The sequence below is a fragment of the Mastigoproctus giganteus genome, chromosome 12 (assembly GCF_048544385.1).
Source record: "Mastigoproctus giganteus isolate SK-2022 chromosome 12, ASM4854438v1, whole genome shotgun sequence".
Taxonomy (NCBI): domain Eukaryota; kingdom Metazoa; phylum Arthropoda; class Arachnida; order Uropygi; family Thelyphonidae; genus Mastigoproctus; species Mastigoproctus giganteus.
The window spans coordinates 17948051-17962410 of NC_143586.1; the positions used below are offsets into that span (position 1 = coordinate 17948051).

The 14360-nt window shown below is 36.7% G+C and overlaps 1 protein-coding gene across 6 annotated transcripts in view; it reads right to left on the minus strand.

The window, feature by feature from the left end:
- CSN3 (COP9 signalosome subunit 3) overlaps positions 1-14360 on the minus strand; it is a 137595-nt gene that overhangs the window by 109015 nt on the left and 14220 nt on the right. For all 6 annotated transcript variants that reach the window (XM_090386744.1, XM_090386745.1, XM_090386741.1 and 3 more), the window contains exon 4: positions 4366-4415. In XM_090386744.1, the coding sequence (XP_090242870.1) occupies positions 4366-4415 (50 nt within the window). The remainder of the gene's footprint in view (positions 1-4365; positions 4416-14360) is intronic.

Here is a 14360-nt window from a genome sequence, read left to right on the forward strand (position 1 = left end):
TATAAGACTGGAGAACATGTGTGTGCGTGCGTGCGTGCGAGAGAGAGAGAGAGAGAGAGAGAGAGAGAGAGAGAGAGAGAGAGAGAATATTTAATGCAACAAAAGGAAGGTCTATACATAGTTGATGTTGCAAATGCAGCATCAACTTGTATGAATAAAATAACCCTTTCAAACATTTCATTTATATTATTGCTTGTCTATGACAAAAATATTACTTTACTATGGGATATTTATAGAGATGATACAATTCTACTTTTGAACAAATGACATTGGCAAATTTAATTTTGGCTATTCTGATGTTAAGAAACATAAATAAAAGCTGCTACCATTTTTACCATGCTTAAAGCCATCCTACCTCATTTTTTTTTTTTTTTTTTTTTTTTTTTTTGGTAGTTGTTGGCGCATCGGCTTCTGTGGCCATAATGCACCTCCCAAGGTTTTTGCAGTACTTTAATCCAAGCCCGAGGCGGGATTCGAACCTGCGACCTTTGGGTTGCCAGGCAGGCACTTTACCCACCTGGCTAGCCCAGTCCATCCTACCTCATAACTTCATGCTTGACTACCATGATAACCTCCTTGAATACCTCCATCATAACTACCATGCTTAAAGCCATCACCATTTTTGCACTATTGTGGGAGACCCAATTGTATATTATATTTATATGTGCAAAAGAACTAGTACCAGCATCATTACCTGTTAAGCGAACTAGTTAACGAATTTGCCATTCAGCAGATAATAAATGCACTATGAATTTATTATTATTTGTTGACTGCTAATTATATCTTCTGGTCCTGATGGTATACCAACCTTTGCTGCTAATGCCTATATAAGCTCTCCTCTTGCCAACATTATCAGGAGATGCATCATTCATCCATCCCCCTCTCCATCAGCAGTGGAGAATCTACAGAATCACTCTCCTCCCAAACTATCTGCAAACTCTCCCTCTTACTGCAATTATGCAAGTTGAGATTACATATCATCCAGTCACAGTTGCCTCATTAATTCTAAATGAATTGAAAAATGCCTTCTTCTATATCTGCAGAACTTAATTCTAACGGCAGTCCAGCTAACAACCATTTTAGCCCAAGAGGGGAAGATCAAATATTACTAATCTTGTGGACCTGCTGATAAGAATCCATTTGCCATTTTAGATTAAAATCTGCTTTGATGTTTTCTTGACAATCTGAAGATAAAACTTCAGATTGTCCAGAAAACCCAGATGCTTTAATTTCAAACAGTAAGGGCATCTTCACTCAGCCAGGAGTGGATTTCTGTGAGTTCAAATAGCAGAATTTTTTCAGAAGCATTTTGGGCACTCTTGCAATCTATTTATACTATTTTGACATATGCTGATGACCGTGAACATTTCCAAGAACAGGCAGGATGCAAATAATTTAATGGTAACTATACTCATTTATTTATATCCACTTAATTTCACTATAAGTTTCAATAAATCATTTCAAATCACTTGCACTCTACATAATAACCTTATTCACATTGCTTGTGTATCCTGACCATCTGTCTCAAACATGGACTTCACAAAATTTTGGTATTCAACAAGAACTTCTCTTTCACTAAACACTATATGCTTTTTTTTTTTTTTTTCAAAAGATCCAGAACATGAGACAGGTCATCAAGTAGGAAAACTGTTCCATCTAGAAGAAATCAGTTATCAGAAAGCATATTCAGAGAAGCATATTCTTACATATGGAGAAATATTTTAAAAATTTCTAGCATTTCTTTCTGTTACAAAATTTCTATTAATGTTTAAAATATATAAAAAAAAAAAATTTCTAAATTACTTCAGCATTAACGTTAAGACTTCAGCAAATATCTAAGTCTTAATGTTAATGCCTAATGTATACGAAAGGTATACAGGTCTGGAGGCCTCATTTTAAGAAGGATGTAGAGCTGTTGGAACGAGTACAGAGAAGGGCAACAAGATTAGTGAATGGAACAAAGGGTTGCTCTTACAAAGAAAGGCTTAAGTTTTGCAAATTACAGTGTCTGGAGACTAGGCACTTGCGAGGTGATCTGATTGAGGTGTATAAAGCCTTGAATGGTTTGAGCATGCTCAATTCCTCTTGCTCAGAATAATCGCCTGAGAGGGCATAAATTCAAATTGAGGAAAGATGGTTGTAGGATAGATGTGTGGAAGTTTGCCTTTAGCCAACAGGTGGTTGATTGCTGGAAAAAACTTCCATCTGTTGTTGTAGAAGTTGATAGCTTAAATAGATTCAACGCAGAACTTGACAAACATTTGGAACGAATGGATGGGTGAAATAAGGGATTTTTTTTTTTTTTTTTTTTTGGCTGATGCTATGTAAGCTTGCTTTCTTGCATCATGTGCTTTTGCTAATGCTAGCAAAAAAAAAAAAAACCGCTAATGCTAATCCTAACAGATTATGGCAGGTATATTGATAAACATTTTGGTATTCAGTTAAAATTCTCAAAATGGGAAAGACAGGGACAAAACTAAGATAATCAAAAGTGATGAGTTAAAAAAGAAGAGAAGGATATTTAGAAGTATGGAGAAAATACTTTAATGAAATGGTAAATGAAGGAGCTGAAGGCATCATTGAAGAAGAGATGTTGATATGTTGGACATTTTGTCTATGAGAAGGTCCTGGAAAATATCAAATATAAAAAAAAAAGGCAGTATGCACAGATGTAATAAGACCTGAAATGCTGAAAGCTAGAGAGAAAACAAAGTTGTGTGGTGATTATATTACATTATTCAGAGAACATTTTCACAAGGGCATTCAGAAGACTGGAGTGTAAGGCATAAATTATACCAATATACGAGGTACAGAAATAAAGCTCATGGACTAGTGCTGCTGCGGTTAGGTTTGATGAGTTTGAAAATAAACAGAAGTGGTATGTTGTAGTTAAAACTTCTTCCAATACATAGTGGTACAGAGATTGTCCAGTAGGCTAACAGGTCGTAAGTAACCAGTTTTGTTAGTAGCACTAACGTTCCGTGTTACAATTTTGCAATGGAGGAACAAATGAATATCAAATTTTGCTTTAAACTGGGAATATGTGCAACAGAAATATATGAAATATTAAAAACTGTTTATAGTGATGAAACATTGTCATACCAGTGCATTTGAATGATATAAGTGGTCCAAAGACAAATGTGAGGATCTTTGTGATGACCAAAGAAGTGAGCATCCATCAATCTCTCGAAATGAAGAAGAGTTGTGAAAGTTCAGGAAATTTTGGCAAGAGATCATCATTTGATCCTCAGAATGATGGCTGATGAGTTGGATATCAATGAGGAGATGATTCATCAATTTCTGCTGAAGATTTAGGAGGAAAGGAAGATCTCTGCAAAATTTGAGCTGCACAGCCTCACCTCATGGATGCACAAAAGCAACAAAGAGAATCATCATGCAAAGACATCATCCAGACTTGTCAAGACAATCCTAATTTCTTCAACATTTTCACTGGAGATGAATGTTCAGTGCCTCAGTACCACCTGGAGACAAAGCATCAAAGCATGTTAGTGGACTTCAAAATCATCACCAATGCCCAAAAAATTTTGTTTACAGAAGTCCAAGATCAAGATGCTGATCGTGTTTTTCAGCAAACAGAGTGTGACTCACAAGGAATTTATACTTGAAAGGGAGAGAGTTAATGCTCCATTCTACTTACAGGTGCTTCAAACACTACTGCAGCGCATTTCCTGAGTGATGCTGTAATTTAAAGAGAGAGGCAGCTGGTTCTAATACAGTTTGTATATGTGTGGGTGGGCAAGGGGGATATTAAACCTAAAACCTTCTAAAGGACTAAAAGAACATGTGCTGTATAGGAAAATGTGCTGTATGTATATTTTGGCATCAATTCTAACTTTATGCAGTAATCTTGCAACAACCTGAGAAATGTAAGAAATAAAATTGTATTAAAATATCCTGAAATATAAAATACAGTATAATGAAAATATTATATAATAAAGGCTAAAATGGAAATAGCAATAAAAGCAGTAAAAACAGAATAATGCTCAAACATCTGAAAGCATACTGTCATTTATATATATACAGACAATTTAAATTTTATGAAAGAAAAAATATAATTTGATAAATTCCTAGTGGCCCAATTTTAATGAAATTTGAAATGCTGACAAATCTTTCTAAAAGCCTAAATTTTATGTTTGTTCATATTACTACATGCAAATGAATGCACAGATGGATGTAAAGACATGGTGAAGACAGCAGCCACTTTATATAAGTGTGTGCAAAAACACTTAAAAATGACAAACTGTGTGACATTCAGATATTCTTTTACTTCTTGATCAATTTCACTCAAAATTGTTATCTCTGAAAAATTCTGGGAAATATAATTCTGGAAACAAATATACATACCTGTTGCCGTTCCACTAAGCTCTGGGTGAACAAATGACAGAGTTCTGCAACTGAAATGAAAGCAACTTTCATGTAAGTTTTTCTAATCAGTTCAATAATTATAATACCAAAGGCATTTAATGAATGGTACTAATATTTAAACACATTAAATGCATATAATAAGAGCGAAAAATTTTTCTACACTGAAAATTCCCTTCTGGGGTACAAGTATTGAAATGGTATGAGGGTGGTTCAATAAAGAATCACTCTGACCTAGCTCCAGAGGTGCTAGCCTATTGATTCTTGGCACAGGTTTTAGTCCTTCTATACATAGCCACTGTGCAGATTTACACATTTTTCCCATTGATGGATGAGGCTACGGATAACATTTTTGTAGAAGTGGTGAAGTTGGTCTTTGAACCATGACTCTGTTGCAGAAATGAGTGTCTTGTCGTCAGGGAAGTGGGTCACCCGAAGAAATGATTTGAGGGAAGGAAACGAGAAGTCCGATGGTGCAAGATCGGGTGAGTAGGCTGGATGGAGCAGTATTTCATATCCACAAGTGGGCGCTTGTGTTGTTGCAATTTCAGAAGTGTGAACTGGGGCATTGTCTTGAAGCATTCTCACACCTTTGGACAGCATGCCACACCTACATGTTTTGATTTTCTCCTGTAATTTTGTAAGTTGGCATAATAGGCACCTTTAATTGTTCTACCTTTTGGCAGGTAATCAGTCATTATTACACCTTTCTCATCTGAAAAACACTGTCAGCAAGACCTCTCCTGCTGTAGTAGGAATAGGAGTAGGAGCATGTATGCTTGCATGTATACCAATGCTAGAAGTACAGTAAATAAATTTGATGAATTTGAAGTGTTGGTCAAGACATCAAAGGCAGATATTGTTGGGATAGCAGAGATGTGGTGTCACACAGATATAAGGAATGCTGAACTGGAATTTGGGGAGTACAATGTGTACAGAAAGGATACACAGGATAGAAAGGGAGGAGGTGTTATGCTGTTAATTAAGAAAAACATAAAATCAAAAGAAGTGCATCCAGTTGATATAGATGAACAGTGCACTGTTGAGTCAGTTTGGTGTGACATAAGCACTGCGAAAGCAAAAATAAGAGTAGGAGTGTGTTATAGGCCTAATGACTTGAATGGGTACAATGAACAATTGTACAGAGAAATAGAGTGGGCCAGTACATCAGAACGTCTTATAATGGGGGATTTTAACTTCCCAGATATTGACTGGAACTTGTGGGTTGGTCACACACACACACACTAGTCAGACTTTTGTGGATTTATTGGATGATTGTTTTCTGCAGCAGCAAGTTCGAGAGGCAACCAGAGAAAGTAATACTCTTGATCTGGTTATCAGCAGTGATCGTTCGTGTATTAAGAATTTGCAGATAAAGGAATCACTAGGTGGCAGTGATCACAGTGTACTGATGTGGGATTTACTTAAAGATTTAATTACCATCAGGGGTAAAGGAAAGGGTTTTTGCTTCCGTAAAGGCGAGTACAGTGGTCTCCGACAGTTTTTAAATTCTGTACAGTGGGATAAACTGACGATGTTACCAACAGTAAATGCTAAGTGGGAAGCATTCAAGGAATTAATCGTGGATGCTACTAAAAGTTTCATACCTATTAAGAAAATTGTTCAAGGTATAGGCCTAAATGTTTATCTAATGAACTAATGAGACTCGTAACAGAAAAGAAAAATGCATGGGATGCATATAAATTATCAAGCGACTCAGAAGCCTATGGCAGATATAAGCTAGTCTGTAATCAGGTCACAAAGGAGGTTAGGCAGGCGAAGGCAGATTACGAGAAATCCTTGGCAACAGATGCTAAGAAAAACAGCAAGGATTTCTTTACTTATATAAACTCTAAAAGGAAGGGGATGAATCTGATTGGTCCACTTGACATCCATGATTCGACTGTTGATGATCCTGCTCAGATAGCAAACAAACTGAATGAGTATTTTGCATCTACATTCACACATGAAGAATTATTAAGGTTTGAAAATGGCAGAAGGTTATCAAATTGTAGCAGGATACTTAATGATTTTGTAATAACTGAAAGCAAAGTGGAAGAGAAATTGTTGAAGTTAAACATAAGAAAAGCACCTGAGGTGGATGGAATCTATCCAGTTATATTAAAGGATGCAGCAAAGCAACTAAGCAAACCCTTAGCCATAATTATGAGAGCATCCTTGGACACAGGGGAAGGGGGGGTTCCCACGGACTGCAGATGTGCAAATGTATCCCCAATTCACAAAGGGGGATTGAAGGGTGACACAAATGGTTGCAGACCAGTTGGTTTGGTTTCTCTTCCGGGTAAAATGATGGAGTCACTGGTTGAAGATGCATTGCAGGATCATCTAGACAAGACAGCAGCAATAATTCAGACACAGCATGGGTTTGTTAAGGGAAAGTCTTTTCTGACAAATTTGATAGGATATTGTGATGTGGTTACAAAGGAACTGGATGCAAAAAATAATTTTGATATCATATATTTGGATTTCAGGAAAGCTTGTGACACTATTGCACATGGAAGACTACTGAACAAATTGGAGCAGAATGGTATTAAGGGTAAGTTGCTACAATGGATAAAAGGATGGTTAAGTGGGAGAAGACAGAGGGTGGTAATCAATGGGTGCTGCTCTTCGTGGACTAATGTTCTTAGTGGAGTCTCACAGGGTTCGGTTTTACGTCCACTGTTGTTTTGTATATTTATCAATGATATTGATGAAGGTATATCAGGCTTAATGTTGAAGTTTGCAGATAATACAAAGGTTAGCAGGGTTGGGTTGTTAATGACAGTAATGGCAGTGTGCTACTGCAACAGGATCTAGATAATTTGGGCAGATGGGCTAAGAAGTGGCAACTGAGGTTTAACCTTGACAAATGCAAGATGCTGCATATGGGTAGAAGTAACCCCAGAGAAACGTACCAACTGTGTGGTACTACACTTAAGGTGGTAGAAAATGAAAAAGACCTGGGAGTAATTGTGCAGTCAGATATGAAGTTTTCTGAGCAATGCAGACAGGCTGCCAGGGCAGGTCATGGGGTTTTGTCAATGATATATAGGAATATTGCTAGCAGGGAGAAGGAGGTGATCGTCCCTCTGTATAAAGCAATGGTCAGGCCACGCCTTGAGTACTGCGTACAGGTCTGGAGGCCTCATTTTAGGAAGGATGTAGATTTACTTGAGCGTGTACAGAGAAGGGCAACAAGATTGGTGAGGGGAATGAAGGGATCCTCTTACCAAGAGAGGCTTAAGTTCTGCAAATTGCAGTGGCTAGAGACTAGACACCTGCGCGGTGATCTGATTGAGGTGTATAAGGTTTTGAATGGGTTGAGCACGCTGAATTCTGATGGGATCCTTCCACTTGTTCAGATTACGAACCTAAGGGGGCATAAATTCAAATTAAGAAAAGACAGATGTAGAATAGATGTGCAGAAATTTGCCTTTAGCCAGCGGGTGGTTAATTGCTGGAACAAACTTCCATCTGTCGTTGTGGAAGTTGATAGGTTGAATAAATTTAAGGAGGAACTGGACAGGCATTTGGAGGGAATGGTGTGATTTTTTTTTTTTTTTTGGCTGATGCTGCATAAGCCCATATACTTGCTTTCTTGCATCACATGCCACCACTACTACTACTACTTGGACCCTTGCCCTCTTGGAGGGCGGAGAACCATGATGTCACCATTCCATGGGCTGCTTTTTACTTTCAGGGCCGAAATGGTGTATCCAACTTTCATCCTGAGTGATTAGAAGAGCGAAAAAGTCTTCCTCATTTTTTTGGCACAAGGCTAACAACTCTTGTGATTTCTGTTGTCGATCAGCCTTCTGGAAACCAGTCAATAATCGGGGAATCCACCTCACACCCAATTTCCATAAATGGAGTTAGTCACGAAGGACTGTTTCAATAGAGCCCACACTAATCTTCACCTCCCTGGACAATTCACACACAGATATTCGGCGATCTTCCATGATTAACGACTCCACTTTTCTGATCATGCTGTCATCAATAGCTGAATGGGGACAACCTGGAATGGGCTCAGATTCTACTGATGTCTGACCACACCTAAACTGTCTATGCCAGTGCTTCACAATGCCATAGGATACAGCTTCATCCTTATATACAGCAGTCATCTCCTCGTGGATTTCTTTAGTTAGATTTCCCTTCAAGAACAGATACCGGATTACAGCTCTTGCTTCAACTTTGTTCATGATGCTACTTCGTTACACGTTCAGCTCTGTAAGAAAAAAAACAAATTAAGACACAGGGCTGAAATTTTACACCTTTAGTGCAGAGATACGTATGATGCTACACACAAAATATTATGATCTGCGATGTGTGGAAGTAGGTGAGGACAATTCTTTATTGACCCGCCCTCGTATAATCTACCATTTCAATAATGACCAAGTGACCATTATGAATAAAGAAAAAGAAAACTATAATTAGATACAATCAATTCTTTTAAGTAAAGAATCTGATTGTATCAAACTTGATTGAATCAAACTATAAAATTAAAGTATATACTGTATATAACTTTATAATTTCTTATAAAGTTATATGTAATATTAATTTGTTATAAAGTTATATGTAATATTAATTTGTTATAAAGTTATATCATATTATACTTTTAAGTAAATACTGTATCCTTGATACAGTATTTACATTTACTGAAAACCCATGAGGGCTTTCACAACTCCATTTGCAATTTTTGAGCAGCCACAATCCTCATGCCTATATTTGGGGGGGGGGGGGGGAGCCTGAAAGGATGTTCATTCGATAACAAACAAAGAATAAAGTTATACAATTACTCAACTTCTGGCGATTTTGAAATTGGCTTTCGAAAAGTGATTCCAACGTGCATTCAGTTTGTCTGAGAATTGTAGGAAAACTTGATACTTTAGTTTCCAGATTTAAAGGTTGGATATAACAGGGTATTCTTACCCAGAAAGAAGGGTTCTATAAATTGCACTGTCTCAAAACTAAGCATCTACATGGTGACTCAATTGAAATTTATGGCACTAAATGATTTGGGAACTAAATGCTGATGACACCTTTACCCTTTCTGGTACAACACACATACACAAATTTAAACTGGAAAAAAAAAAGGTTGGCTGCTCTCGCACAGAGTAACTGATTGTTAGGACAAAAATTAGTGCTGTGGAAGTGGGTAGTTTAAATAAATTTAGAGCTAGATTGGAAAAGGCAAATGAAGTGAGCAGAATTTTTTTTGTGCTGATGCTGTATAAACTTGCTGAATTGTATCATTGAGCCAATATTAATACTGCAGATAACATAGTGATTTATGGGAAAGTTGTCTTCTTTTAAGTGACATCTGGAACTAAATAAAATTTTGCTTCCACAAAAAATCCCATAACTAACAGAACATTATTTTAAAAGTTGCATTCCTCTGACTACAGTTCTCCCTTGATTGATTTTTAATATTTTTTGTCAGATCTTTGGAATACCTTGTATATAAAAATGGTTGAAACTTTAAGTATAAATGATACAGCAAACTAAATCAGTGCACTCTCATACTGGAAGTTGTTTTAATGTAAAATACAAAATCAATAAACTTGTAAAAAGAAATTAAAAATTTATAAATTTTAAAAGAATTTTGAATTCGAAATATTTATTACCAGACTAGAATACCCATGGTGAATATTTCTTCAAAACTGTTTCAGAGAGGAAGCAAAGATTAATGTCGAAGTAATTACAAAAATCTTTCCCTCGGTCCCTTTGATGCTAGCTAAGGTGTCAGTGGGATGGACTTGGATAAAAATGCAATTTAATAATTTTTTAAATGTATAACTACATTGTCCTTTAAAAAAATATATAATTATTGCACAAAAATTATTTGTACCTGGAAACTGCTACGTAAAGTTGTCAATAAGCAAAAATGTCAACTTTTGAAAGTATAACCCTGAGATTTGATTGTTATGTTAAAAGATAAGAACTTCTTTTCAAAGTAGACAAGTTTGATTCACTTGGACCTAAATCAATTCTCGGGATTTAAAAATTGGCTGGAAAATTTTTAGAATTTTTATTTTTCTTCAATTTTACTACTAAATAAAAACTATTGCAAAAGGAATCAGATCAAAAGCTTGTTTAGTCTGAGTTATTCAAGTTCAAAGAGTGTTCTGAACAGAAAAACATAAGCAAATTATTATATAGATTGATGTGCATTATATGTGAAAGGCTGCCACTTATTAGCATTTATTTATTTCGTATGATGTGATCAATACACGAAGGAACCAGTTTTTTCTTGCTTCCTTCATGTATCGTGGCCGGGATATCCAACCAACCGGTTGGTTCGGCACCATCGTGATATCCAGCCCGAGGCGAGAATTGAATCCGCGACCTTTGGGTTGCTGGGCAGGCACTTTACCTACCCGGCTAGCCCGGTCGGCACTTATTAGCATTAGTAGTGACAAATGATGCATGAAACCAAGCTTACAGAGCATCAACCAAAAAAAAAAAAAAAAAACTTCCCATTTTTTATAAATTATGTTTCTATAAAATAACATTCATCTTTCCACTATATACTGTGTTCCAGAAGCTTATCGTTCAGAAAAAAGCAATAGTAAACATTTATTTTAATAAAATGCAGTATTTTTTAATAAAAAAAATTTAATTAAGTTAAAATTAGAAAAAATAAAAATTAAGTTAGGAAAACTGCATGCTTAGACAGCTAATTTTTACATTTAAATACAGGTATCCTCCTGAGTTATGCAAATTTGGGATGTATTTCTGCATACATGCCAATTAACAAATATTTTCAAAATATGCAAAATCTTAAGTTAATGTGAGCCATAATAAACTCAACGCCAAGAATTTAAAGAAGTTTTAGAACTGCATAAAATATACATATAAACCCAACACTGTCCATCATATTATTTTAATTGCTCAACTTATTAGATCACATTAGAACCTAATAAGAAAATCAAAATATCACATTAGGCCTTTTGATTTTCATATTACAATACCATACATATTCAAATAAAATTGTTTAGAACTACATGTTTGAAAAAAACTGTTTGCCACGTGCCAGCATAATGTGATCATCTGTGTATCAGGGTACCCTTCATCTACCTATATTCAGGCATGAGTCAAGTTCTGCCACTGGGAGGTGCATTCACAGAGTGATTTTATCCTTTGTTTTATTTATTCTTAAATTTGCATTGCATTCTGCTCACACAAAGCTATGCAGCATTAAGAAAGAAAAATTATTTTTAAAATCACTTGCAAAAGTAATTCATGGCATACTAGAAGGACCTTGTCTCTTTCGCAGAATGTGGATTTCAAGTTTGATGTTCAGCAAACGAGACAAGATTAGTAAACTAAAATGTCAAAAGATAATAATTCAGTGGGGATTTCAAGAGCTGCTGGAAGTCGTCATGGAACAAGTAAATACACGGGCTGTGTAAGGGTAACTAAGAGTAAGAACAGGTACGTGTATACTTGCATATACACCAATGAAAGAAGTATAGTAAAAAAATTTCATGAATTTGAAGTGCTGGTCAAGACATTAAAGGCAGATATTGTTGGAATATTAGAGACATGGTGTCACACAGATATAAGCAGTGCAGAATTGGAATTTAGGGAGTACAATGTGTACAGAGAGGATAAACAGGCTAGGAAGGGAGGAGGGGTTATGATGTTGGTTAAGAAACACAAAATCTAAGGAAGTGCATCCAGTTGACATGGGTGGACTAATGACTCTAATGAGTACAATGAATAGTTTTGCATAGTAACAGAGTGGGCCAGTAAATCAGAATGTCTTGTAATGGGGGATTTTAACTTTCCAGCTATTGACTGGAACTTGATGATTGGTCACTCACATGCTAGCAAGATTTTTGTGGATTTACTGGAGGATTATTTTCTACAGCAACATGTTCGAGGGGCAACCAGAAGGAATAATACGCTTGATCTGATTATCAGCAGTGATTATTCATGCATTAAGAATTTGCAGATAAAGGAACGACTAGGTGACAGTGACCACAGTGTAGTGATGTGGGTTTTACTTAAAGATGTTACTACCATCAAGGATAAAGGGTTTGCTTTCGTAAAGGTGACTACAGTGGTTTCAGAAAGTTTTTAAATTTTATACAGTGGGATCGACTGATGATGTTACCAATTGTGAATTCTAAATGGGAAGCCTTCAGGGACTTTATCTTGCAGGCTATTAGGCTTTTCATACCAACTGAGAAATACTGTTCAAGGTTCAGGCCTAAATGGATGTAAGATGAATTAATGAGGCTCATAGCAGAGAAGAAAAATGCATGGGATGCATATAAATTATCAAGTGACACAAGTCTATGGCAGATATAAGCTAGTCTGTAATCAAGTCACAAAGGAGGTTAGGCAGGCAAAGGCAGATTACAAGAAATCTTTGGCAAAGGACGCAAAGAAAAACAGCAAAGAATTCTTTACTCATGTAAACTCTAGAAGTAAGGGGATGAATCAGATTGGTCCATTTAACACAGATGGTTCGACTACTGATGATCCTGCTCAAGTAGCTGATAAATTGAATGAGTATTTTGCATCTACATTCACACATGAAGAGTTATTCAAGGAAGGGAATGCAAGAAGTTCATCAAACTCTAACGTGGAGCTAAGTGATTTTGTAATAACTGAGAGCAAAATGGAGGAGAAATTGTTGAAGTAACAAAAAAAAAAAAAAAAGGCACCTGGGGTGGATGGAATCTATCCAATTATATTGAAGGAGGCAGCAAGGGAAGTTAGCAAACCCTAAGCTATAATTATGAGAGCATCCTTAGATTCAGGGGAGGTCCCCATGGACTGGAGATGTGCAAACAAAAAGTACCCTGAATTCACAAAGGGGGTTCACAATGTTTAACTAACAGATTAAACCAATGTTTAACCTGTTAGTTTAACTTTTGTTCTGGGGAAAATAATGGAGTCACTGGTTAAAGAAGTGATACAGGATCACCTAGACAAGACTGCAGTAATAGTTCAGGCACACCATGGGTTTGTTAAGGGGAAGTCTTGTCTGACCAATTTGATTGAATATTGCAACGTAGTCTCAAAGGAACTGGATGCAAAATATAATTTTGATATCATATACTTGGATTTCAAAAAAGATTTTGATACTGTTGCATCATGGAAGACTGATGTACAAATTGGAGTGGTATGGCATTAAGGGCAAGTTGCTACGATGGAAAGTGATGTTGAGTGGGAGACAGCAGAGAGTGGAAATAAATGGACACTGATCTACGTGGACTAATGTTATTAGTGGAGCCCCCAGGGTACGGTTCTGGGCCCATTGCTGTTTTGTGTATTTATCAATATCGATGAAGGTATATCAGGCTTAATGTCCAAGTTTGCAGATGATACAAAGTTTGGCAGGGTTGTTAACAACACAAAAGACAGTATGCTACTGCAACAGGATCTAGAAAAGTTAGGCAGATGGTCTGAGAAGCGGCAACTGAAGTTTAATATTGACAAATGCAAAGTATTGCATATGGGTAGCAGTAACACAAGAGAAACATACAAACTGTGTGGTACTACACTAAGGGAGGTGGAGAATGAAAAAGACCTGGGGGTAATTGTGCAGTCAGATATGAGGTTCTCTGAGCAGTGCAGATGGACTGCCAGAGCAGGTCATGGAGTTTTGTCAATCATATATAGGAATTTTGTTTGCAGAGACAAGGAAGTAATTATCCCTTTGTATAAGGCAATGGTCAGGAAACACCTTGAGTACTGCACTGCATATAGGTCTGGAGGCTTCATTTCAGGAAGGATGTAGAGTTGCTAGAACGAGTACACAGAAGGGCAACAAGATTGGTGAGAGGAACAAAGGGGTGCGCTTACAAAGAAAGGCTTAAGTTCTGAAAGTTGTAGCATCTGGAGACTAAGCACCTGCGAGGTGATCTGACAGGTGTATAAGGCCTTGAATGGTTTGAGCAGGCTCAATTCTGATGGGATATTTCCATTTGCTCAGATTAAAAACCTGAGGGGGCATAGAT